At 31.1% G+C, this 27,764-nt stretch overlaps 1 protein-coding gene across 1 annotated transcript in view; it reads right to left on the bottom strand.

The window, feature by feature from the left end:
- Robo1 (roundabout guidance receptor 1) overlaps window positions 1-27,764 on the bottom strand; it is a 1,050,317-nt gene that overhangs the window by 885,820 nt on the left and 136,733 nt on the right. The window contains exon 2 of the mRNA XM_048803857.1: window positions 25,844-25,982. Within this exon, the coding sequence (XP_048659814.1) occupies window positions 25,844-25,931 (88 nt within the window). The 5' untranslated portion in view covers window positions 25,932-25,982. The remainder of the gene's footprint in view (window positions 1-25,843; window positions 25,983-27,764) is intronic.

Genomic DNA, 27,764 nt, shown 5'->3' with positions numbered 1-27,764 from the left:
ATGTGTCCAAGGAGTTTCCTCAATGTACTAGTGAAAACTGGAGCTTGCTTTGAGGTACAATAGTGAAAGGTGAGGATGTAGTTAAAAATGAACCAGGTCATAAAATACATTTGATGCAAGGTTGTGGACTGTAAATTGTGTCCCTAAGGCTCTGGGAAGCCATTAAGTCTTGTAAAACAGGAAAGTGACTTGGTCAGATTTATTGTTTCAGAAGATAAACTGTGATGTTGTCTAAGGGATGAGTTAAAGTTAAAGAAAATGGGTGGCAGGTTGCTGCATCTTTCAAGCCAGATATGGTGGGAGAACAAGTTAACAGTATTAAGAATAACAACAACAAACTTTAGATAGATAAGTGTTAGGAAGATGTTCAACAGTGACAAGATGAAGACTGAAGTGTGGCTGCATAAAACAAATTGTTGGGTTCCGCGGAATTCTATTTGTCTATTGGACATAAAATGTCTGGGGTGAGAAGAAATAGGAGATGGAAGGAAGACATAACAGAAGAACAATTCCTATCACCATGGTTATTTTTCTTCTCCTGAGGACAAATGTCACTTTTCTGTATGATTAGAATTAATAGCCCCTAGGTGACAACTGGGTTTACTTCTTTAGTTCCCAATTGAAAATTTTATACATGTGACACTCATAGGTTGACTCAACAATTTATCTTTCAACAAATGACTACTTTCTGTTAGGAGAATCAGTGACAAAAGTTGGCTAAAACATTCTACTTGTGTGACCTTATGAACTATGTCATGCACTATAATCAACATAACACATAGTAAGGAAAACTCACTTCAGCCACTTTGTTTTTTTCTAAAACTGTGCTAATCATTATTATGGCAAATATTATATGTGTGCTCAAGCATACACGTGATTACACACACACACACACATACACACACACACACACATAAAAGAGGACCATAAAAAAGAAATGCCACAACAAAATAACCCCATGTGTTTGAATATTGACTACTATTTCTTTGTATTCACCATTGGAAGATCATCTGCTGAAAGCATTATGCCTTTATCCTGATGTTCAAGCAAGATTTAGATGCAAGAGAACAAATGTAAGACTAGATGAATGCTCTTCTATATTGAAGGATGAATGTATCAATGCATATTCAGTTTAATGAAACAGTAATGAGATGCAACCAAAGCAAATAGTCCTGTAATCAAAACAACAGTATGCCGTTTTCCTATATTACTAAATTGGTTATTTTTAACTTGCCACGTTCCATTATTTTTTCAATGTCAGTTATTAACTCAGCGTCTTACATTTTCATTGAAGTTTTCATACTAATAAGGAATATATCTATATTCCTTCAAATACAAAATCACGCAAAAACAAAATCTCTAGTGGATTTTGCCCTCTCAATATACCTAAAATAACTTATTTTTATACAAATATCTGAAGTAGTCAGATCATAAGTGAAGAGACTTCAAAATATTTGAAGAAATACAGTTAAAAACTAAGTCATAAAAATATTTGAGATTGCATTCCCAGTATCCAATTTACTTCATCAGTATGTCATACACAGTATTGCAGATGCACACCCCCAGGAATATGCTCACAGATAGAGTGAAATGCTAAGTGTCAAAGTGAGATCACAGATGAGCAAGAAGACTGTGTATGGATACGTCCCCTGCTTTTCTTTTTAGTACTGCTTACTTTTTTTCTATTGTAACTTCTTTCCACTTCCAGCATACAAATCTTGTGTTAAAAGTTAAATAAAATTAGAACCATGAATGAAGTTGCATAAAAAAGGTGTAGGTTCTCTCTTCATTTAGATTTTTTTTTTTTGGCTGAGAAGAAGGTTTTCAGTTTAAATCCATCCCATTTATTGATTCTTGATTTTACTTCTTGTGCTTTAGGAGTCTGGTTAAGGAAGTTGAGGCCTAATACAACATGATGAAGATTTGGGTCTAGGTTTTCTTCTATTAGGCACAGGGTCTCTGGTCTGATTCCTAGGTCCTTGATCCATTTTGAGTTTTGTGCATGGTGAGAGACAGGGACTTAATTTCATTTTGCTGCATATGGATTTACTGTTTTTCTAGCACCATTTGTTGAAGAAGCTATCTTTTCTTCAATGTGTTTTTTTTTAAGCATGTATCTGGTATGAGATAACTGTATTAATGTGGGTTTGTCTCTGTGTCCCCTATTCTGTACCATTGGTCTAAAAGTCTATTTTGGTGCCAATACCATGCTGTTTTTGTTAGTATTGCTGTGTAGTATAGTGTAAGGTCTGGTATTGTGATGCTACTTGCTTCACTCTTCTTGCTAAAGATTGCTTTGGCTATAGAATGGGAGCAAATTTTTACCACATGCACATCAGATAGAGCACTAATCTCCAGGGTATATAAAAAACTCAAACATCTCAACACCAGAAAAACAAACAAACAACAGCAACAACAACAAAATAACCCAATCAATAATGGGCCAAGGAACTGAACAGACTCTTATCAGAAAAAGATATACAATTGATCAATACATATATGGAAAAAATGTGCAACATATCATTAATTAGAGAACTACAAATCAAAACTACTCTAAGATTTCATCTCATTCCAGTAAGAATAGCAGTTATTAATAATACAAGCAACAATAAGTGTTGGCAAGGATATGGGGAAAAAGGCACACTTTTCACATTGCTTATGGGACTGCAAATTGGTGCAACCAATCTGGAAAGCAGTATGGAGATTCCTTAGAAAATCTGGAATGGAACCACTATTTGACTCAGCTATCCCACACACTCTTCGGTATTATACTCAAAGGACTTAAAAACAGCATAATACAGTGATGCAGCTACATCAATGATTATAGCAGCACAATTCACAATAGCTGAATTGTGGAACCAAACTCAATGCTTTTCAATAGATGGATAAATAAACTGTGGTATATATGCACAAAGGAATATTATTCAGCATTAAAAAAGAATAAAATGATGATATTTGCAGGTAAATGAAAGGAGTTGGAGAATATCATGCTCAGTAAGCCAATCCCAAAAAAACTAAAGTCTGAATGTTTAATCTGATAAATAGATGTTGATCCATAATGCAGGTGTTAGGGGGAACATTGGAGGAATGGAGGAACTTTGAATAGGACAAAGAGGAGGGTGAGGAGGGAAGGGCTATGGCAGTAGCAAAGATGGTGGAATGAGATGGACATCATTACCTTAGGTACATCTATGAAGACACAAATAGTGTGACTCTGCTTTTTGTACAACCAGAGAAATGAAAAATTGTGCTCCATAAGTGTATTATGAATTGAAATGAATTCTGCTGTCATATATAACAAATTAGAATAAGCAAATAATTTTTTTAAAAAATTAAAATATTGAAAAAATATAGTGAAGATGTTTAAACTATGGCTCCTGACTATAAATGGTCTGATACAATCAGAAGTAGCTCAGAAAAGCAGGTCATACACTTTGTAATCAGGGCTTCTTGCTATCTTTGTTTCTAGCAACTTATTTGGCATTAAATAGTTATTTTGGTGATATTTGCTTATGCCACAAGACTTTTTATTGTTCTCATTAAAATAAATAGTTATTCTTGGCAAGGACTTTCTGTAGATAAATGCAAATGAATAGGGGAGGAAAATAGTAATAGTTACCAAATTATCTATAAAAATATTTAATAAGACATTATTTGTTATTTGGATTTGATTATAAAACCTAAGAGATCAATGATTGAAAGTGTAATCTTTTTCATGTTATAAGATGACTTGAATTTCATATGTTGTATGGTATATCAGGTAGCAAATGCAGACAATCTGACATAAAAAAATCACATGTTAAAGTAAAACATATAAGCTAAGTTTACATGTAATGTAAAAAACTAGGACTTAAAGTGATTTAGTAGAATTATTTTTTCTGAAATATCCATTAGTTGAAATTTTAGTTATAAAATTCATACTAAATAGAACTAGGTTTATGTTGATATGACAGTTTTCAAATTGAGGTTTACTTCATATAAATTTATCCATGATATAGATCTTATGAATTTTGTACTGAATTTTGAATTTGAAAGTATAGTGAGGACTGTCCATTCTATAGAGCAATAGAAAAATGGATAAAATATCATAATGAAAGATATATAAGTTTGAAAGGACCTCCAATCCATAAATACTCTCAAATGGAAAGTTATTATTTTATACAATTAGAAAATCCAAGTTGAACAACAACAAGGAATAAAACAAAATTAAAAATTAGGTTTTGTGCACTTTTTTATGTGCAAAAGCTTAAGTATAGTGGAACTCTAAGCTTTTCATGGTGAGCTAGTCCTGTCCAATTACCATTTAATATAAAAGTGTAGACAGTCATGGTTTAGCACCAAGCATGTTGTCTTTGGGTTCTGGGCATGGTTCACTGCACTGCATGAGACTATACTTTCAGGAAACCGTAATCATATGTCGTCCTGTGATCTGCTGCTGCGCTGTGCTGCTGGTTTCATAAATAAAGTTGAGAGGTCATTTTCACCATAAATTTCGGTTTGTCAGAAATCTTCAGTCAAAAGAAAGTATGTAATGAAAAATGGGAGGCCAGAGTCAAACCCTCATTTATCACCAAGGTGATTTTTATATGTTTAATGCTAATGAATTAACTGTGATATTACAAATACTGTATGAAAGTTATTTTTGCTATATTTTTTAAAATTTATAGTATATTATTTCTTAGTATATTCAAGTAACTTTGCAAGAAAGCTTTAAAATCACTTAAAAACCTAATGTGTCTTATTTGGTAAACATTAGCTCATTGATTAAAAACATGTTGTCAAAGGCTTGATAAATTAGTAAACTATTCAAATGTTTGGCTTTCAAATTTCACAATTCAAGAAAGTATAATATTAGTTTGTAAACAAAATAATGTCTTAATAATTTCTCTTATTACATGCAAAGCTTATGGGATTCAATCCATTTGATTATCTAGTATAGTGGAATTATCTAGTACATGTTCACCTTAGGGATTTTAGATTTTAATAATGGTAAATAGGAGTGATCAAGTAAAATGCAAACAATAGACCTCAATTCAAATATCTAAAAAGAAATATGTAAATATGAACATGTTTAATCATGGGGTTGGTTAACGGCTCTGAAAAACTTAATAAAGAAGGAGACTAAAAAAAAATTCCAAATTTTAAATCTTAGAGTCTGGCATATAAAGACACTGGTTTAGAAGCACTATTAATGGTAGAACTGAACATCACATCTTCCTCTTGTTCTATTACCAAAAATAAGAGTCTGGAGAGGCCCACTATCTTCAAAGGATTGAAGATATGTCCTCAATCCAACTACACTGTTTACATCTGCGTAATTCATGGGACTTTAACAAGTGAAATACTATTTGGGTCTTAGTTCCTTCAACTGCAAAGTTGACTATATATCAGAATTGCAATCACTAGTGATGATATTCATTCCAATGGTAATTTTCACATTAAGCAAATAAGTCAATAAAAATAGCTATGTTATTTTCAATATGATAATCCTAAAATGAGTTTTTTGAGAAAGAGTGTAGGCTGGAAAAGCCATATTTGGCCAAATGCATTTCTTTCTTTTAGGAACAACTCTTATAGTATATGTCTTAAAAGTTTTTCCCTATCAAAGGTAGCACAATTAATATTGCAGATAAAGAAAAATACTTCTGAGATTGAATTGGACTCAAGAAGGAAAGCTGATTTTCAACTGGGCTGTTAAGTACATGTCACAAGAGTGAAGAAGTGCTGAAGGATTGGCCTGTACTAGGGACTCCCTATAATACTAGTAATTCCCAACATTTTTGATTGTGAAGAGACCTTTATACTATAAAATTATTTCTCAGGGCCTCTTTTACCATGAAATTAGGGCACTCTTAGTTTCATTGGTTGAAAAAAAAACTAAAATACTTACTTCCCATGAATTCAGATATTATTTTAAATAAATATACATGGCATGCATGTTCTAGGAAGTATTATTTTGCTTAGAATCCATGTTTGTTCACGTAGATTCCGAAATCTATTTAGTTAACAATGTGGTCTCCTTGTGGGTGGACATTTGCTTACTGTAATCAATCTATTTGCCTCAGAACACTTGTCTACCTTTGAATTTAGATTAAAGAGAAATACTTGGGTCTTCTCTTGAATATACAAAGTAATTAAAACCAATAGGGCACTATTTGAACAAGAAAAAGAACAAACAACTATTAATTTGTTAGTCTATTCAATCTTAGATCATGTCAGTGCCTACTATGACTTAAATTTAACTGTAATGTAGACTTCAATGACTATTTTCTTTGAAAAAAGAACTTTTAAATAGTTAAGAGAGGAATTCCAAGAAATAATAATTTGTATCTGTTTTTAAGTTCTGATTTATTTGTATAAATAATAAAATTACTGTAGTAAATCTCTTTGTAAGATCTGAATTTAATCAAATATAATAAATCAAAAACTATTTAGTTAAAACAGATTGAGAGTGATTTGTAAACTCTGTGGAGAAAACAACCACTAAAGAAGTTTTTTTTTTATTTTGATGAAAATGTATTTAAATGGTATTAAACCAGGAAGAAAAATTTGGGACACAGACATTTTATCATGCAACATATTAAAATAAGTAATATAAATTTAGTCTTATAGAAGTGTTTCAAAAAGAATGTAAAACAGTAAAACATGCACATGTTGTTAAGTTGCTCTAAAATGTGAATTTTATTCTATTTCACTGAGTAGAAGCTGAAATACTACATTTTTGTTATTTGTTCATGTATTGCCAATCTCTTTCCTGATATTAACTTCCTCCATTATTGGAAAGACTTCAGCCAATATTATCATTTATTATTTCTCTTTTCATTAATTTACAGGCTTTTATGTTGAAAATAAATGACCTGTACCCATATGATATTTTCTGGAAACACAAGTGTCAATGAAAAATAGGATTTCAATTTATAGTCTACCCACTTTAAAAACACACAGGAAAAACCAAAGTGGTAACCTTTGTCTACCTTAATTTTTTTATTAGTTAATGAATTATTATACTAGCTAGAACAAAGTCATTTGTTCTCCTTATTGAAATCTACATTATAATTAAATTTAAGGTTACCCTTTCCCCAAAGTGTTTTATTCAGAATATTTAAATAAGAAATTGATCAAACAGTTCTCTCTAAAAAATAATGCTTTTTATTTATACTCTTCTATTTAGATATACATAAAATAAGGTGACCTATTAATTCTTTCATAGCTAGTGAAAATGCAATGTTTTTTGGCAAATGTGAGGTTTGTTACAATGATTACAAAATGGTTACCCTAAAGTATATATTAGCATTCTTAACTCTCTTTAAAGATGCCCTTTGGAAGTAGATGGATCAACTCAGGTGCTATTGTTACTATTTCAAAAGGCAAACCAGAAAATCTACAGTTAAAAAAAAATTAAAATCTGTAGATCTGTACAAATTTCATGCAGTAAAAATTAAAGCAAAGATAGATGATTTTGCAGAGAAAATTGCTTGTCAATCAGCAAAATAGAGGCCAACTTTGAAGTCTACAAATATAAGGGCAAAAGGAAAATTGATTTGAGTATCTTAATGTACCATGACCAAGTCGTCTCTCTCTCTCCATGTATGAATCTTCAAACAATTAGAAAGTGAAAAAGTTGGATTTGGTGATTGTTGATGCCTGAATTTCAATTTCAGCCTTGACTAATCCATAAAGTTGTTTTTCCCCCTTCTATTTTTTGCATGGAAAAAAAAATAAAAAGTAGACTGAATACTTTTTTCATTATCTTGATTTTGTCTTCTTTCTCATTGCTGACTATGTATGGGACATTTTTTTTTTATCCAGAAAAACAAAAGTCTTACATGTTTCTTCTCTCACCCCAAAATCAATACCTCAAAAGGTATGAGATTTCTCCACACCAGGTATGAGAGTTCTCCTCTAATCAATTCAATTCAATCCCAGTGACAGTAGAGCCTGATCCCACAGTTTGAGGGTCAATCCCCAAGACTGCCCACCTCCACTTTAAATGTCAATTACAAGCTCCAGGTCACTGTGCCTGTGCTTCTGCCTGAACAGCTACAAATCAGCATTCCAGCAACCCCTATCTTCAGGTTCAAGAAATTTGCATGAGTGACACATAACTCAGGAAAACACTAATGTTTAACAGTTTATCATAAAGGACATGAATGAAGAGTTGGATAGCGTGAGATATGGGAGAAGCAATGTGGAGCTCACATGTCTTCTCTGGGTGCATCACCTTCCAAGAACCTACAAATGTCCAGCCATCTGGAAACTCTCCAAGCCTGGTCCTCACGGGTTTTTCAAAAAGAGACTTTATTGCACAGAAATCACAGTTAACAGACTAATGAGGAAACCTAGCAAGGCTCTCTATTCAGATTGTTCTAGGCTTCTCAGAGTAGCATTTCTTCATCCAGGGTATGGTGCATGACTGCTCTGAAGTGAGGAAGGTCTTAAGATAAGTCACATTAAATAATTTCTTTTTGGCCGACTAGAGTCAGGGGAATATTACAATTTCTAAGACCTGCTTAGGGAAAGGATTATAAGCCAGTAACCATGGTCAGAAACTGAAAAATATATATCATCAATCTATTCTATGGCAGTATCTCATGTTACTGCAATTATATACAGATTTTTGTATGTTCATATCAGTGTATACTTTGTTCAGGAGAAGAGAAATATAGTTTCAGAATTCAAGTGAAATCACTCCTTGTCGAAAGGGCTAAATTGTATACTATTAAAATTACTAGCTGCTATTGTTTTGATATCACTAATGTCCCCCAAAGGTTCGTGTGTTAAAAGTTTGTCCCCCAGAATGGTGCTCTTTGACAGTAAGAGTACCGTTAGGAAGTGGGCCTTTGGAAGGTCTGTAGGTCAAAGAAGACTTGCCCTGGAAAGGAACTGGGGAACCTTGTTCATTTTCCCTACTGGCTTCCTGATTCCTGATGAATATAGCTTGCTCTAACATGCTCTTCTTACTGGTAACATCTGTCATTCTCTCAAAAGCTTGGGGCCACTTGATCTTGGAATGGAAACTCCAGAACTGTGAGCTAAATAAAACCTTACTTTTTATAAGTTAATTGCCTCAGGTATTTCATTATAGTGACAGAAAGCTGAATGATACACTTGCCATATCAAAGTATATAACAAAATATTTATAAATATAGCATTTTATATTAATACTTTATATGCTGAGTTTTATAAACATAAACTGCTATGTCCTCAAGAAATTAGCTGAAAATTTACATATAATTATGCTGTATTACTATTTTATATAATAGATTTAACTGTATTTGAACAATACACTAAATGGAAATAGTTGGGCTACATAGATAGCTATTACCTTTTCTAGAAGCTTCTGCATTATTTTAAACTTGACTCTAATAGCATTGTATTTGGTGAAACTCTTCATTCTTGTTAACTAGGTACAAACACATGCGTGCACGCGCGCGCACACACACACACACACACTTAGACCATTTGTTTAACCAAAGTTCAAAGTCACCTTTAAAGGTATTGATTTCTTTTGCTGACAATTTATTAAAGGAATCTTCTCTCTAATTAAGGCTGAATCAAAATCATTTTTTAATAAAACTAGGACTAACAAATTGATAAAGATTGAAACTGAAACTAGCAAATATAAAAATGCTATACTAATAGCTTTGAGATCAATGCTGATGAAGTAAGGGATTTAATGATTAACACTACCATAGGTTAATAGTTTAACTCATGCTTTAGGGTTCAGTCAAAATTTTCCTTCTATTTAAAAATAAGTATTTTCTCAATTATCCATGGTAATTTCGTGATTGCTGTATGAATTCTTACCTCATTGGAATGTACATTTCCGTGTTTACATACACAATATTTTGTCCAACACTAAACACATTAATAAATCAGTTCAATTAAAAATGAAGCATGTCAATGTAGTCAATGAAAAATACTGGTAAATATTAATACGATGAAACCAATTCATTTGAATGATCTCATACATATAGACACTTACTGAGGCTTTAGTTGACCAGACTGCTCTGGGATAAATTAAAAGCTAAGGAAGCATCCAAAAATGACAAGCACACACCTCAACTGCATAACTAGAGGCAGAGTTTAAATAGATGAGCAATTCCCCATTATGTCTAGGAAGCTGAATTACTGAACTACGTGTGTGCCTGTGGGAGGAAACTGATTGAAACCTACAGATAACAGGATTAGGATTATAATGAACAAAAACTATTTTCTGATTGCAGTTATTTTTACAACCATGCTTAGTCTCCCAAGAGAGAACGTTTCCATTTTTTGATGAGAATCATGATCCTGACAAACTGTGGATTACTAGAAGCTCTCTTACAATGTCAAATATTGAATGTCATAACACATATCAAGAAAGCAAATGTTGAAAGTGGCAGACAAGTGAAGCGTGGACAAGGGAATGGGACTAATAGAGACCAGAGCTTTTGTGTATGAAACGAAATAAAATTTCTTGAAAATCACAAAGGTGTTACTAAAGTATTATGAAAATGGTAGATATGAATCACTGTAGAAATATGGTAGTAGAAAGACTAAACCCAAAGGATGTGTATCATATACTTCTTTTAATTAAGCCAATGTGATTGTGATAACACCACAATAATTATAGTTAGAATCGACATGTTACTGGATGATATTCCTTAATCTATATTTTTGAATTAATTACTTTCATTCTAAAATTACTCTTATAATTATTGTTAGCAACATTTCTCTTTGAAAACATAGTAATGGATCTCTAGAAAGATTTAAATAAAAGGAGACTTTAGATTTCATTATTATAGACTAAAATCACAGTGGTTTGCATACCCTGCCTTGAACAGGATGATCTGAATGATAACTGTCAGGGGCATGCCTATTGATAAATTAAACAGGTTTATAATAGCACTGAAATAAAATCATTCAAGCAGAGTCTTGTTTCAAAAACAGTACCACAAGCTGAGCAGTAATATCACATGTATATTATTGTTATGTCCACAGTGCTGTGCAATAATGATTTTGACTGTAATTCATGGTGTGTTTTAGGATGTAGAAGCAATAAAATATTGATCATAAGCATGTACAGACATTATTCAGAAGATTAGATCAATTTATGAGAGGTAATAACTTGTAAACCAATGACCTTCCAAAGGCCAAAAGTAATTCCAGGGTAAAATCATTGCGTATCTTGGGTTCCAGAGGAAAGCAAAGTTACTAACGTCAGATACTGAACTGAAATGTATTTTTATAGTTTTGCTCTCAAATCACGCAATACATTATTTAGGGACCATCATACCACAAATAGAGTATTAAAAATATTGCTGTCTTTTATAGCATGTTCAGGAATATATATATATATATATATATATATATATATATATATATATGTACACACACACACAGACACACATATATATTTTGTCCAACACTACCCATATTAATAAATTAGATATATTATATTTTATATATAATTATATTATATATAATTTTCATTATATGTAATGTACATTACATATAATTATTTATACATAATGTTCCTAAAGACAAAATACCTTTTAAACTAAAGGGTGAAAGAAAGCCAACAAAGTCAACATTTTAAATAAGCCATTTAGTATGATTCAGAGAGAATTAGTACATGCATAAAGAAATACAGATTTCTAAAAATATGAAAATAAAGGGAACAGATTGTTCAAAAATTTTATCATTTGCAAAATCAAATGGATGACATTTAGTTTTTGGAAAATAAAGTGATATAAATGTTCCCTACATAATTTGATTCAGTATAAATCTAAGTTTAAATTGGTTCATTCCACAATAGGGTATTATAAATTATAATTAATTCACATGTCTATATGATAAATTCTAAATTATAAACCCATGGGAGAAGGAATGTTTATTTAACTGACTTCCAGCAATGAAATTATAATATCTGCTGGCAGACAATTCAATGAATATTCTGAAAAATTATAGCATATTTTTGAGCTTTCCAAATTTAACCTAATTTCCTGGGCCTTTTGTATTGCTTTCAGAGATTGAATGGCTCAATATAAGTTTGCACAGCAGGGGAAAAATGCAAGTGGAATTGTAAAAGCCCATTGTAACATGGAAGTAGAACTGTAAAATGGAACATGTTACTCTCAGTTTTTCTTGATGAAAAGAGAAATAGATATGAAAAAGTTGTCAAAGACCATATCTTAAACATTAAAAAGCTTTATTATAATAATGTGATACTTAAAAAGGAATCAATATGCAAAATTCAATAAAAACCTTTCCTGTGATTAGATAAAATATTTAAATCTGATATATAGTTACAAGTAATAAGCTAAATATTCATGGCATATAATTCTAGAAATATTAAATTATAGCTCTATGACATATCATAATTTTATTATGTTAACTTTTAAAATAACTAAGTAAATGTATAAATAGGTAATGAAGATCTAGCTAATTAAAATGTATTGTCCACTTATAAAGCTTTAGCTAAGACTACGCTGATTTTTAAAAAGATAAATTAACACATCATCAATAATCCTAATCTTAAATATTTTATGGCATATGTATATTCTATTCTCACTTACCCAGCTGTAAAAAAAGCTATAAGGCAAAAACATAATTTAAAAGCAAAGAAGTAGGTTTTTAAACAACAACAACAAACCCCCCCCACAGAACTGCCAAATCAAAATTAATTTAGAAATTGGACACATGGTTCTTCTTTTACTGGCAGAAAATAAATGGGATTGGTCCAGTGATCTTTCAGTTTTTCTAAGTATAGTGTACAGACCATGTCCCATCCTACCTTCAGTTAGATATATCAAACAAGGCTGGGACATCATGTTGCAGAGATGCCCACTGCAGTGGTGTGGTGACAGATGGCCAGGCACCTTGTGGGCAGTATCATCATTGGGTTTGAAGCCAGACAATGCAAGGTGGGTTCAAATCGTGGCCTTGCTAATTGTTAAAATGGAAGTAATAATAATACTTTTCCACTAAGATTTTCTCAAGAGTTTAAATGAAATCAGTGCAGAGAAAAGATATAATAATTTTAAAAAATCTTACAGTAATTTCTACTCAATAACGATCACATAAAGAGTAATATGTAGTTTAAACATGTTAAGGAATTTGGTTTTGTTTGGGTTGCCTGTAGTGAAAGTAAATACATATATATTATGTATGAACCCTAAGCATGAAATAATACTATCAAGGACAATTCAAGATATATGGTCATTTGTTTCCATTGAGTTCATGGAATTTCTGAATGGAAAGAAGAGTATAATAGAAAAAAAATTATAGTTCCTTCAGGATGGTATTGTTTTCAACCAGGTGTCATAAGTTTCCTTGATATTTGACTCAGCTTTTTATAAAATGTGATATATTCATATAAAATAAGGACAATTCTGTGTCAAGCTTTTCTAGGGTCAATTTTTCACAAATGAATATATTAATTTTTTACCTCACAGTAGTTCCACTGGTCCTAATTCTTCAATTGGACTGTGCATTTGCACACATTCTGTTTGTTCAATATCTGGTATCATTTTTTTTTAAATAACCCCCTTTCCCACCCTTTATTGCAGTTGAGTCACTCTAGAAATTTTAACTAATAGTTCTAATTCATAATTATACTTTTAAATTACATTTCAGTTTTCTTCATAGTTTTAGTGGCCATTCAATCAGCACATAGTATTAATTTGCTATCTAACTCCTAACTAACAGTACAATAAAAATTCTATTAAGGCAATGGTAATTCTACCTGTCAAATAATTATTGTGATCATGTTTATTTTACTTTGTATTATTTACTGTGGATTGCTTTAGTAATAGATTTACTTTAATCATATGTATATGTGTATATATATATAATCATATATGCATATATAATCATTTATGTATATGTAATCATATATATAATCATATATGTACATATAATCATATATATTTATAATCATATATATGTATATATATACATATATATGATCTCTAATACTGTATTTTGTACTTCTCTATTATCATTTTTCCTTTTTATTTCTGAAAGTTTATGATTTATACATAGTTAGTCTACCAAGGTCTATCATTTAATGAATTGAACTCAACTAATGTAATTCCTGAAACCATACTTCATTTTGTATTTGTAGAAATAAAGATGTATTATGATATGCCATAATAGTGAGTCAAATTTTACTTGAATAATTAAATACCAAATATTAGAACAGGCTAAACTGAAACATAAAAGTGTATACATTGATGAATAGAAAAGATAAAATAAGGACTTAACTTCCTAAGAGGCAATAACAATCCAAATGTTTCCTTGGCTAATTCTAGAGAATAATATTTCATCTTGTGTCTCTCCAGTTTCTCTAGTGATTTTCAAATTTTTTCTGCAATCAACATACCCTTTGTTTTTAACAAACAGGAAATGTAATTAAATGACTAATATATGCATATCATTATCATGCTGTATAGTACTTTATCTAAATACTACAAAAATATGAAAATCCTGCTTATACCAAAATGACTAAGAAAAAATAATTAAAAGGTGGGAAATCTATTTGTATCCTGGCATGCATTCAGTTACTACGATTTTTTTAAATATCCATCATGATAAACAATCTAGTAATAATTATAACAAAATCATCATTGTAGTCTAAATATATGTCACAGCATCTATAAAAACACTCACAATTGTCACACATTTTCTTGTTTGCACTGAAGCAGTACGTCACTGTTTGAGAAGAACTGTCTAACAGTTTTGACCTGACTTTCTTCCACATTTATGAGGCAAACTATTCCATACTGTGTTATACTTGAGTTCTTTTCTTTGATTTGGATTTGATGGGATGTTATGTCATATCTGTTTGTCATAACAAATGCAACTTCTCATTAAGTTTCTGGCTCACTAAATACTTTGTCTGAAATCACACATGGAATAATGTTAAGACATTTTTAAGGGGCTCAAGGAACTATTAAGATCTACAATTCTGAATAAAAATCTAATTATCCATATTGAAATGTGTCTTTCATGTAATAATATTTTCTCTTCTAGCTCCTCCATGAATCTGGACCATTTTTCAATTTCAGTTTCAATTTTAGTCACTGATTTCATCATCCAGGCTCAAAACCACCAGAAATAATCTTTCACTCATCTATAATTTTCTGTCCTTGTCATATCTCCAAAAGCTCATCAGCAACATTTATTTTAAAATAATAATAGCTAATTTTGTTGAATATCTTATGTGCACATAGCAGTGTAATCGACTTTTTGCCATTTTTATTTAATCTTTATTGTCGTCATAAACAAATATTGTATTCTTTAAGAATAAAAGAAAAGAACAGAAAAAAAAAAAAGAATCCTTATGCAAATTTCCAAGTTCAAAATCTTAACAGCTGTTAGGGAATCCAAGTAAGTCTGAGGCTAAAGCCAGTGTTTTCGATTAATACCTTTGATTACTTTAAATAAAACAAATCTGTTAAAATGTCTACTTTTATAAACACCTAAATCTTACAAAAATAAAATGAGGGGGAAGAATACCTCTTTAATAAAAAGAGACAGAAGAATAAAAAATAGATAAGGAGTTGAGAGGAAGATTAATTCTAAACCTCTGTTTGAAACTTGAATAAATCACCTAGCCTCTGATGATTAAAAATCAGTTTCCAGGCCTTCCATAATCTGTGTAGCTGCTTCTATACACATCAAGAGAACATTTCACATTTGGCCAACAGGAACTTGTTTCACCAAAACACCACGTCTGAATTGGTCCCCCTGTGCTTGCTAGGCCCCGTGTTCAAATCTCTTTCGTTTTTACACAATATATCTTCAGTCTTCCCTTCAATCTTAATTTTTAGCTGTCCTGTTTCAGCGGTATTTAGTATTTTATGTTGTCCAAAGTTTGTTTTTTTATGAGACAGAATATCATTTTATTTTGACACGTAAAATAAATAAAACAATTTTAATGTTAACATTGATAATATGAACTTTGCTATTTTCACTATTGATTCTCATTTTAATGAATGATTCTTTTCAATATTATTTGTTACCCTAAAGACATTATAAGCAACTATCACTCTGTATATTTAAAATAAGCATCCTATGCAAAGGAGAAAAATATCATGTATATAAGTGTTCTTAGGAGAAAAGCTAGTGGTACTTGAGTTTGGTAAGGGGCTTTTTACAACCTCCAAAGCTTGATCCATCAAAGAAAAAAAAAACACAACAAGTAGATCTTAATTAAAATGAAAAACTTCTGTTCTGACACTAAGAAGAACCAACAGATAAGCTGCAATCTGGGAAAAAACTATTCACAATTTATGTATCTGATAAAGTATTTATATGAAAAATACAGAAAGAGTTCCTAACACTCAACAGTAAGGAAATAACCAACCTGATTTTAAAAAAGGAAAAAAATCTAAATATACACCTCATTAAGAAGTATAGATTGCACATAAGCATAATGACATCACACACTATTAGGGAAATATTAATCAACACAATGAGAAGCGACTATACATATATATTAGAATGACTCCAGTCCAAGACAGTAACAACACAATGCTGGCCAGGATGGGGAGAAACAGGGACTATCATTTGTGAGGATGCAAAATAGCATGTAGACAGTTCGTCAGTTTCTTAAAAAAGCTAAACTTCGTCTCATTAAAGTTTTTGCAGACAAATATAAGAATTATATATTTTGGGCTGGGGATGTGGCTCAAGTGGTAGCACGCTCGCCTGGCATGTGCGGGGCACTGGGTTCGATCCTCAGCACCACATACAAATAAAATACAGATGTTGTGTCCACCGAAAACTGAAAAATAAATATTAAAAAATTCTCTCTCTCTTCTCTCTCTCATTTTTAAAAAAAGAATTATATATTTATAAAAGCACAATGCTAATGATTATAATAAGTTCCACTTTACTGATAAATTGATTTCAGTAAATATGATCAATATATTAGACCAATGCTGGTTGATTTAAGAAGATTACCTGCTAATCAAAACTAGACAGTTTTTAAAATTATATCCACTATTTAATCAATACTCAACAACTACTCTAATCTGTACATAATTATGCATCATTGTTCTTTTGAAAGTATAATGAAGTCCATTCTTATTATTATAACTGTTATCATTGAGAGATAATTTGTGGAAAAACAGCATTGTACCTATTGAAACTGTGCTTTTTCTTTCAAGGAGATTTTATGAAAAGAGTTTTATAAAGAATAGTCTAATAAATAACTGTAATATGCATATCAGTGTTATATATATTTCTTAAGAATTTCAGCTATTATAAAGGTACAAACATCCTAAGTAAACAGCCTTGGTTTTATAATGAACAGGCTCCTAAACCCAAGAAAGTCTTCCATCTAGAGTAAAAAAATTAGCCTATAAATGGATTCATTTTCAACACATTTCTATTCCTATTGTACTATATATATATTTTTTTACATTTACCATATTTGTGGCTTTAAAAAATAATCTATTAATAACTGGTTATCTTCACATAAAACAACTTTGAAGAACATGTAGTATGTACCAGCTTAATTTCCCTCCATATATCATATTTTATCAATTTGATTACATTTTTTCATATTTAATTCCTGTCTGAATTCTTAGAGTTGATAATATTTCCTGTGAGTTGAAAGGCAATTATGATGCAATATCATTGGCTCTGATGCACTTACTTGGTCATAACTGTTTTTACTGTGAAATCATCAGAGTTATGTGTATTAAAGGGAGTATACAAGTTGAGTTTAATTATTATTTAATATTTCTTCCATGATACTAATATATTCAGTATTGTCAGTAAATGTTATTGTTATTCCAGGCTCAGAAACAAGATTAGACATAGATTTGACATCCATAAAGGCAACAAAATTTTGGAGAAATAGCCATAATCTATACTTTCTTGTGAAACAGAAATTAAGCTATTTAAGAAGATACCCTTTGGTAGAAGAAACTATTTTACAAATAAATATCAAAATTTTTGCCACCTGCCAATCTAAATGCAAAAGAAAATTATCAGCTCCCTTACTTAAAGATGAAAGAAACTTCAAACAATGAAAGGTAGGGTGACTTATCATTACATAAAACTATCCATGACATTCCATTGTGGTTTAATTGGTAGTTATATTTTTTCTTTACCAATACATAGATATATATATTTTACAATATTTTTTGCCTTATAAATATAAGATTTGTTTAAAGATTATATCAGATACACAAATTATTAAAGAGTAACATTTCCTTTTAGATAGTGACTATTTCAACACCAGAATTTTCTCATCATATTAGAAAATAAAAGACAAAAAAAGTGGAAGATATAGGAAGAATATGTTAGAATCACAACTTATGATTAAAACTCAATGAGCAATGACACCATGAATAAGAGTAACAACCATAGAGACACTGGAGCCCCCATCTCAGTTTATTGTAATAGGGACAACTACTACTGATGCCTGTTTTTGAATTGCATGTCAAGATATAAACCTATAAAGGGTGAAACATTAAAACAGTTGCAAGGCTATTCAGATAGAAAAATGTGAATTTTCATTATATATCTCTACAGGTTTTTTCATATACAAAATATTTATGTAGATGCATTGCCCTAGTATCTTGGCAATTTCAAGAATGACCATTAACACTGATGGAAAAAAATGACAGGTCATGATAAATTTTATTTTATGTTTACCAGGATAAAATTTATTTCTTACCAACAGATTTTGTATAATAGCTAGACCTGCATGAATAATTTAGAATGAAAACACAAATGCCATTTTATATAAACCTATACTTAAACATATGTGCTTAAAAAATATATATACATCCATATATAAATATCCATGTATATGCACACACATGTGTATTATGATACTCTTCTTACAAAATTTATAGTAGATACCTCCTTTGAGCAGAAAGCCAGTTCTGGCATATTTTTATGCTTTCAGGGCCTACATGTGTTCAACTTATTCTTATGACAAATTATTAACATATTTTCATATTTCAATAGGAAAAACAATAATTTTCTCAATGAAATATTGAATCAATCAAAGAAACCATTTTCAAAGCAATTATCTCATTCGAAGTCGTGGCAGGAGTTTTGTCTGTTTATACAACAAAAGGCAGTGGCACATGGATGGAAGAAAGAGTCAAGTAAAAAGAGAAAGCAAAATAAATAAATGCTCACCGGGACATCCAGGGAAACATAGTTGAATGAAGTAATGCCAATGTCTCAGGCAAACGGTTTGCTCTTTTTTTTTTTTTTTTTTTTTTTTTAACCAAAGGCTTTCTCGACCCTCAGGCACAATTACAACAGCTGTACCACACCGAGTCTATCAGTCATAATCTAGGATAGCGCCTCTTTCTATTAACCAAGCAATAGAGAAGCAAAAATTACTTATACCAGTCCATATGAGGCACTCTGTTTGGTGCAATGCATTCTGATGGCTTAATTAGGTAGACTGGGTGGCACATGGGGTTTTTCAAGCCAGGTTCATCACAAAGGCCATATCATCAGGGAAGAGTATTCCTGGAATCTACAGCTAGATTGCAAATACAAGTTTCTTCATGAGGATCTCATAGCTGACTGGGTCTGTTAGTTTGCTTCCATCTACTTAAACAATTAAATAAAGCTTCACACTAGAAGATCAAGGCTAATAAGAGACACAGAATTGAAGTGCAGCTGGCAATTTCTCTACTTATTAAGATCTCATCTTAACCTGAATGATGGTCTCTGCACAGTAAGAAATGCTATTTTCTCTCCTTAAGTATTTGTTTTCTTTCAAGACTTGATAATCTATGGATAGAATTTCTGGTTCTTTGTGACACTTGCAAACACACAAATATAAAATCATATTTGTATGTATATGTATGAATACATATTAAACATATGTATGTTAAGACACATATGTATGTCAAGAGTGAAAATCTTGAACAACACAATTACACTGAGGAAAATTCATATGTATCATATATTTCACAGCCATTTACTATATAGTTTGCATAATATTAATATTACGACTTTTCTCTTTAACTTGCTTAATTGACTAGAATATTCCACTACTGTTAAATCTATACAAGGGACAATACTAAGTAATAAATACAGATATGTGTGTGTGTGTGTGTGTACATATATATGTCTATATGTGTGGATGCATCTGTGCATGGTGACTTTAAACAACATTTTGAGTTTCTTAAGAATTCAAGCTCATCAAACATATAAGACAAATATTGGTTCTATAATCAAATGGATGCATACTATTATGCTTATGCATTTTAACATTTATATATATTTCTTTTTATGTTAAAAATAATTTAATGATGGATATATACTAAATATCATCACTCTGTGTCTGCTTTATATTTTTATGTTTTTATTTATTTGTGGCGCTAGGGATCAAATCCAGGACCTTGCACATGCTAGGAAAGCACTCTACCAATGAGCTACATCCCCAGCCCTCTTGTTTTATTTTTTGAAGATGCCATCATTAGCTCAACCACAAAGAATTATTAACACCTCTCTTTTTATTAACAGCTCTTTCTCCTTTCCCTCCCATTTTCCATTATCACTCATTTTCTTGGAATCTATATCGTACAATCTTTTTAAACTTTTCTGTTTTTCATTACTATTGTTTCATTCAAAATGAGATCTTTATTGGTACATTCTTCCTTTAATTAATTTATTCATAAACATTCAGATTTAATATATATTCATAATTAAATTATTTTCAACACATAAAGAAGTATAAATGTTAAATTAAAAATTCATGAGCATAATTGTATGCATCCATTTGATTATAGAACCAATGTTTGACTTATAATATGTTTTGATGAACTTAAATACTTTCTATTTACTACTTACTTTCTTAATAGTTTTCAAAGAAAACTTTTGAATAATTTCAGAAAAAAATTCCCTCTTTTCTATTGTAATGACAATCTATTATAATTAGAAAATTAAATGTATATTTTTTATTCTGAGACTGGGATTTGAACCCAGGGTTGCCTTACCAATGACCCTATCCCCTGTCCTTTGTATTTTATATTTTCAGACAGAATCTTGTTGTTTATGAGTCTGAGGTTGAACTTGTAAAACTCCTGCCTCAGCCTCCCATGTTGCCTGGGTAGTAATTGATTTTTTAAGACTGTTTTCTGCACAGAAAAGGAGAATGAAAAATACTAAGCCTATACTCATTCACTCTGTCTTCCCCAAATTTACAAGAAAAACTTGCCACAGTAGGTACAGGTTGAAAAAATAAACTAAGGAACAAATTGATATACCATTTTCCCACCTGATTCACTATTCTAATAAATATTATTTTATTAGGTTACTCCTCAGATCTCTCACTACTTCTTACAAAGCAGATTTACAGTTAAAGCCGCTCAGCATTTGTAAAATGCTCTTGTGGTTTGAATTTCAAAACTCTGCCTGGGAACTTCTCCAAACTTCTTTTAATATGAACCTTGTCTTTCTGCCAATCTGAATGAGATGCTCCTTATACTCGAATCCCTATGTCTTGTCAAAAGTCTACAATTCACCTTCCCACCCACCCATTTCCAACCTTGTAAGACTACTAAAGCTTACATGTCTATCCATGTACAAAGCCCTCATGAGTCATTTTTCTGTGGTTTTTTATCTTCTTGCATACTCAGTAATCTTCCATAACCTCCTCAAGCATTACCCTAGACTCTACTGATTGATTGATTGATTGATTGATTTCATAGCAAAAAATCCAATTACCATCTAAAATAGGTCTAAAGCTATGTTTCTCAAATTATATATAATAAGAGAATAATTTGATAATTTTAGATACTTATAAATTATAGATTCAAATTTAGATTCTTTATTTCAGTCATTTTGCCAAGAACATTAGAAAACTTCAGTTGTAATAAGTGCCTTAGAAGTTTATAAAGAAAAGTAATCTATAAAATCTTGTTGATTAAAAATTCTCTCGACATATAGATTTGTCAAGTAGCACATACAAATTAGTTTTATTTAGAATACTTCTGTCAGTGAAAAACTGTATAAGTTTAAGTATTTTTATACTTAAGTATTATATCTTAATTGAATAAATATCTAAAACTTTTCAAATGCTTCATTGATTTTTGAACAGACATTGCAATTTAAAAAAGCATTTGCTTTCAAACAATCAATCTCTACAGATTCTAAAGAATGTGCATAGTTGTAATTATTATCCATGACTATTTTACTATTGAAACTAATTCAATCTTTGGAAAACATATTCCTGTGGATTAAAAACCTTTCTTAAGGAAGCATATATGAAATATCAATTGTTAATCAAAACATTTCAAAGAAAATGCTTAAAGATTCTGTCCCCTTTAGATTTCAGAAATTTATTTTCATTATTTATTTCATGTTATAGAGGAACATTTTAAAAGTCTAAAATAATTCCTCAAATATATCTGCTAGCCATATAAAAACTAAAATGCAAAAATTTGGAATATATGGAATATATTATGATTTCTAGAATTTTACATAAAAGTGTTCTTTTTCAAAAAATTTACCATTCAAGGGATGATTCAAATCCTTATAACATGTAGCTCCGTGCAATTACCTTCCTCTGAGTATAATAGCAAGATACTGAAGTGGTGGAGGAGGGATGGTGGGGCGGGGGAGCAGTAAATCATTTCAGAAAGTCTCACACTCAAGGCTTGTTGACATGAGGCAGGGCAAAGGAAATAACCCTGTCAGCACCTGCATCTCTAATGAAGGACAGCACTGGCACACATTTAGAGAATGAAGAGGAAAAATAAATCATGCTTAACTTTAAAATGGGTTGTCTGATTTATTCAAATAGAAATATAACCTTGTAGGCTTTCCCTTCATGAATCTCTATCTAAAATCTTGCAATGTAAACCTAGAATTTATTTATTTATTTTTGTTTTTTTACCATAGTTATTCTCCAAAATTTCAGTTCAATTCCACTATAGGTGAACTGTGTAATTTTAAAACGTGTCATTTAACATTTGCCTTTCATTGTCTTCTTGACATCTGTTGCAATTAAAGATGGATGGTTAAAATGTGAAGATGGGTATCTGTCAGATTCCTTTTCAGCAGAGATTAAATAAAGATGTGGTGCAGCCCTGATACAGCATACCTCAAGAGATAACCAAAGCTGGTGTAGGAATGTATTTTACACATAAATTAGAGATAAAGGAAATTAACAAGATGAGTGTCTACCAGTGGTTTTAATAAAGAGGAAGCCAATTTTGGAAGGCTCTGTATACAATGAGGCAAAAACTCAAGTGGTTGGTTATTCCGAGATGCACTTCTTAATTTGTCCTTTTCTCTTAACACTAATTTACTTTTCACCAACAAGAGTATATATTTATTTATATGTACAAGCGATTTCTATTTCACACTGTGACACATCAACTGCTTCACATGTAATATTGTAAAACCTGAAAGCAATTTTTAAAATGCAGTATACATTGAAATAAAAGATTAAAAAACTAGGACAATCCATCAATTCCAGAAATTATATTGAAATGATATATTGATATTTAGTTATATCAAGTAAAATAACTGTAACTTGACTGAAAACCACTTTATTGTTGTGGTAATAAGATAATCTAGATCTGGCAATTAATATACTTATTCTTTTATATTGTCCTCTGATACATGTTGTTTCATTAGACACCTGTGCCAAAAATAACTCTCCAAGTCAAGTACTATGGAAAACAACCTTTTCATTTGTTAAGAATCATGCTATATTTTTTGTTCCTTTATCTGACTCTCAAAATAAATTTCTGATGAAGGAAGATATTTGTTCCTTAAGGAGAAGGGCAGACATAGTCCATTGACTGAAAAACTCAGCTTTTAAAAAAGACACTGATATTTGGTCTTCAAAGCTACATTTTTGCTTCCTGTAAGCTATGCTAAATTCATTCCAGATGCGAAGTTTGTAATGAATGTAAGAAAGCTAGAACAACAACAAAAGAATCAGGACTTCATTCTAAGAAGAATGGGAAGGAAGCAACATTCGAAGAATGATGAGTCCTTTCAGTATGTTTTCTAACCTCCCTAGCCTGAAACCAATGCTTCGAATGGAGGCAGTTATGAAAATGACTTTTACTCGGCAGGTGTTCCTTTTGAAAAGCTAATAGCATATTTCTTTTGACGGATAAATTACTTTGAAATAATTTTTGAACTCTGTGATCCTGAAAAGAAAAAAAAGGCATCTCTAACTATGCATCCCATTTTGGCTACCCTTATTTCGTTTTTAGATGTTGCCTCAAAATGGATCCCAAGTCACTAATGTCTATGGCATATTTTTAACTCACTGATAACCAATCTATCACTTTGTTACCAATCTACATATCTTATTGGAAAATAAACTCATGTATTTTAAGATCTCTTTATATTTTATATTTAAAAGTGCTTGCATGTAAGATAATAACCAGAGTGTTGACAATTTTTGCACCTAAATGTTCCAGTTTTGTTTGCTCAGAAATTATATATATCCTTTTGCATAAAGAACATACTTTTATTCCCTACATTAACCTCATATCTCCCTGCCATAACTACTCATGCATGCATTCTTTCTTTGAGTAGATAGATAAATCTGTTTCAAACCTCACCTGACCATTCTGAGTTTTTAATATCTGCTAAAAAACTAGATCACAGACTAACTTTGTAGACCTGTGGCAGCTATTAGCTACCAGACAGTTTAAAGACAAATTCAACTAAACTTTATCTATGTACGTATCTACAAATTGTAGCTTTCAAAACACTTTTAAATAAGTATTGTATTTATCATAACAATTTGTAAAACAGTGAATGAACTTGAAATTTTTTACATTGTAGATGTATTCAAAATGGCATTGAATTTTCTTATTGTCAGTTTTTGACATTGGTTCTTAATGCTAGCAAAAAAGGAGAATATAGTAATAGATAAAATTTAAAATGTGTAGAAATTTCAGTGTGTTAGCCTAATTCAGTAAAATGCCTATAAGTACATTTTCTTGCAAAACACCAAATTTTCTATACCCTTCAATCATACAGAAATGTTTTTAATGGGCATATAAATCTATTTGTTTGTAAGATCCTTACATCCTACACAATTTTCCTAGCAGAGGAAAAAAAAGTGAGGACTCTGGATATTTTATAATTCTCAATTAGTGTGTGGATATAAATGATAATATAGATATCCCTTATAGTTCTATTTAAGAGGAAATGTAAAATTATATTTTGATTAATGCATCAAAGTATTTTTTCTACATTCTTCTACCATAACTTTGGGTTTAGTTACTTTCCTATAAAATAGTTTAAGTAAAACACTTCATAGAAATGCTTTTTTAGTACCAGTAATAAAATTATGACTTCAAGGAAATAGGTTTCTAACTTCACACATAACAATGGTAACTATGGTAGCAACATAGCAGCATGTTGCATTTTATATTCTGACAACGTTCAGCCTGTTAATTAAAATGTCACTATTCTAAGGGAATTTTAGTTTTAAATGTTTCACTTTTTTTTTTTTGATGGTCCTTTTCTAACATACTGACATACATTTGTGACTACCCAATGCTTCTGGTGTTACACATCTTTTTCCTATTACAATTACTCTTCTGACACTTTAATTCACGTAGTTAATACAATAACTCCTTTTATGTTTCATTGACATTGAATTTTTTTCTCATATTTATCTGGGAGTTAATAATGCACTATGTATTCAAGAGTGACCATTTCATCCCTGAAGTTTTTCATCACACACACACAAGAAGCCATTCACACAGACTTACAAGTTCCAAAGACAAGAAACACATTTGATTTACAATGCACAATTTAAAAAAAAATCAAACAAATTTAAAGAAAAATAGAATACTAATTATTGATGAAACAAAAGCATACCACTTACCTGGAATAAGCTGAGCCAGAAACAGATGATGTTTTGACACGCTGAGGAGTGATATTATGACCAAAAAAGGAAGATGTTTCCATTTCATCTTTGTCCCTTCCTTGCATTACACCCAGCCAGTGATACAGATTTATGTTATCTGGTAAGATAAAAATTATCCAAATTACTCTTTTGTAATGTTTAGTTATAGTGAAAATAGCTAAAGAAAATATTAAAAGTGCGGCCAATCTGGAAAGCAGTATGGAGATTCCTGGGAAAGCTGGGAATGGAACCACCATTTGACCCAGCTATTGCCCTTCTTGGACTTTTCCCTGAAGACCTTAAAAGAGCGTACTACAGGGATACTGCTACATCGATGTTCATAGCAGCACAATTCACAATTGCTAGACTGTGGAACCAACCCAGATGCCCTTCAATAGATGAATGGATAAAAAAAATGTGGCATTTATACACCATGGAGTATTACGCAGCACTAAAAAATGACAAAATCATAGAATTTGCAGGGAAATGGATGGCACTAGAGCAGATTATGCTTAGTGAAGCTAGCCAATCCCTAAAAAACAAATACCAAATGTCTTCTTTGATATAATGAGAGCAACTAAGAACAGAGCAGGGAGGAAGAGCAGGAAGAAAAGATTAACATTAAACAGATACATGAGGTGGGATGGAAAGGGAGAGAAAAGGGAAATTGCATGGTAATGGAGGGAGACCCTCATTGTTATACAAAATTACATATAAGAGGTTGTGAGGGGAATGGGAAAATAAACAAGGAGAGAAATGAATTACAGTGGATGGGGTAGAGAGAGAATATGGGAGGGGAGGGAGGGGGGATAGTAGAGGATAGGAAAGGTAGCAGAATACAACAGTTACTAATAGGGCATTATGTAAAAATGTGGATGTGTAACCGATGTGATTCTGCAATCTGTATTTGGGGTAAAATTGGGAGTTCATAACCAACTTGAATCTAATGTATGAAATATGATATGTCAAGAGCTTTATAATGTTTTGAACAACCAATAAAAAAAATTAAAAAAAAGAAAATATTAAAAGTAGCTTGTGAAAATTATAGTTCAAATAGTTACAAAATACAATTTTTTGAAATGATAAAGCACACTGATAATCCAAATGAATATGACTTATATAGGATATATGCCACAACCTACAGTAGTCCCTTCTTATCTGCAGTTTTGATTTCCACGGCTTCAGTGACCCATGGTTAACAGTGGTTTGAATCTTGAGATATATTATCACAAGAAAAATGTATAGGCAATAATATATTTTGAGGGAAAGGACTGTATTTAGATCTTTTAATATAATACATTGTTGTAATTGTTCTATTTTGTTATAACTGTTAATCTCTTACTATGCCTGATTTATAAAAACTATGTAAATAGAGGAAAAGATAATACATAGAGAATTTGGTACTATCTGTGGTTTCAGAAACCCATTAGGGGCTTGGAATGTAACCTCCACATAGGAGGTGACTACTGGACATTTTGAAGAAATGTGGCACTTATTAATTTTTAAGATTCATTTTCAGTCAGATATGGATCACAAGTGGTTTCTTGGTTTTATCTACCCCACATGTTTTCACTTTAATTTCCCCCAAATTTAAGTAGAACACTCTCATCAAATCTAGAAAACTATGTGTTTAATGGATCATTTAAAAATTCATTACAAACTGCTTATCCCAGAGTCAGGTAATATATTAACTTTGGGGACAAAAATAGAGAACACAGCCACATTCTTGCTTTTCATCCAGATGCATAAATAATTTGAGGCTTCTTTAATGCAATGAATTCACAAATTAAAACAAAACTTGTTAGATGATCTATTCTGAACAGGCACTTTTTATCAGTCATAAAAGAGACACAGAACCATTACATATTCTCCTGTAAACAACAAAGCTTGTAACCCTATC

The sequence above is a fragment of the Marmota marmota genome, unplaced genomic scaffold (assembly GCF_001458135.2).
Source record: "Marmota marmota marmota unplaced genomic scaffold, marMar, whole genome shotgun sequence".
Lineage (NCBI taxonomy): Eukaryota > Metazoa > Chordata > Mammalia > Rodentia > Sciuridae > Marmota > Marmota marmota.
This window is presented reverse-complemented; position numbering and strand designations above follow the sequence as displayed.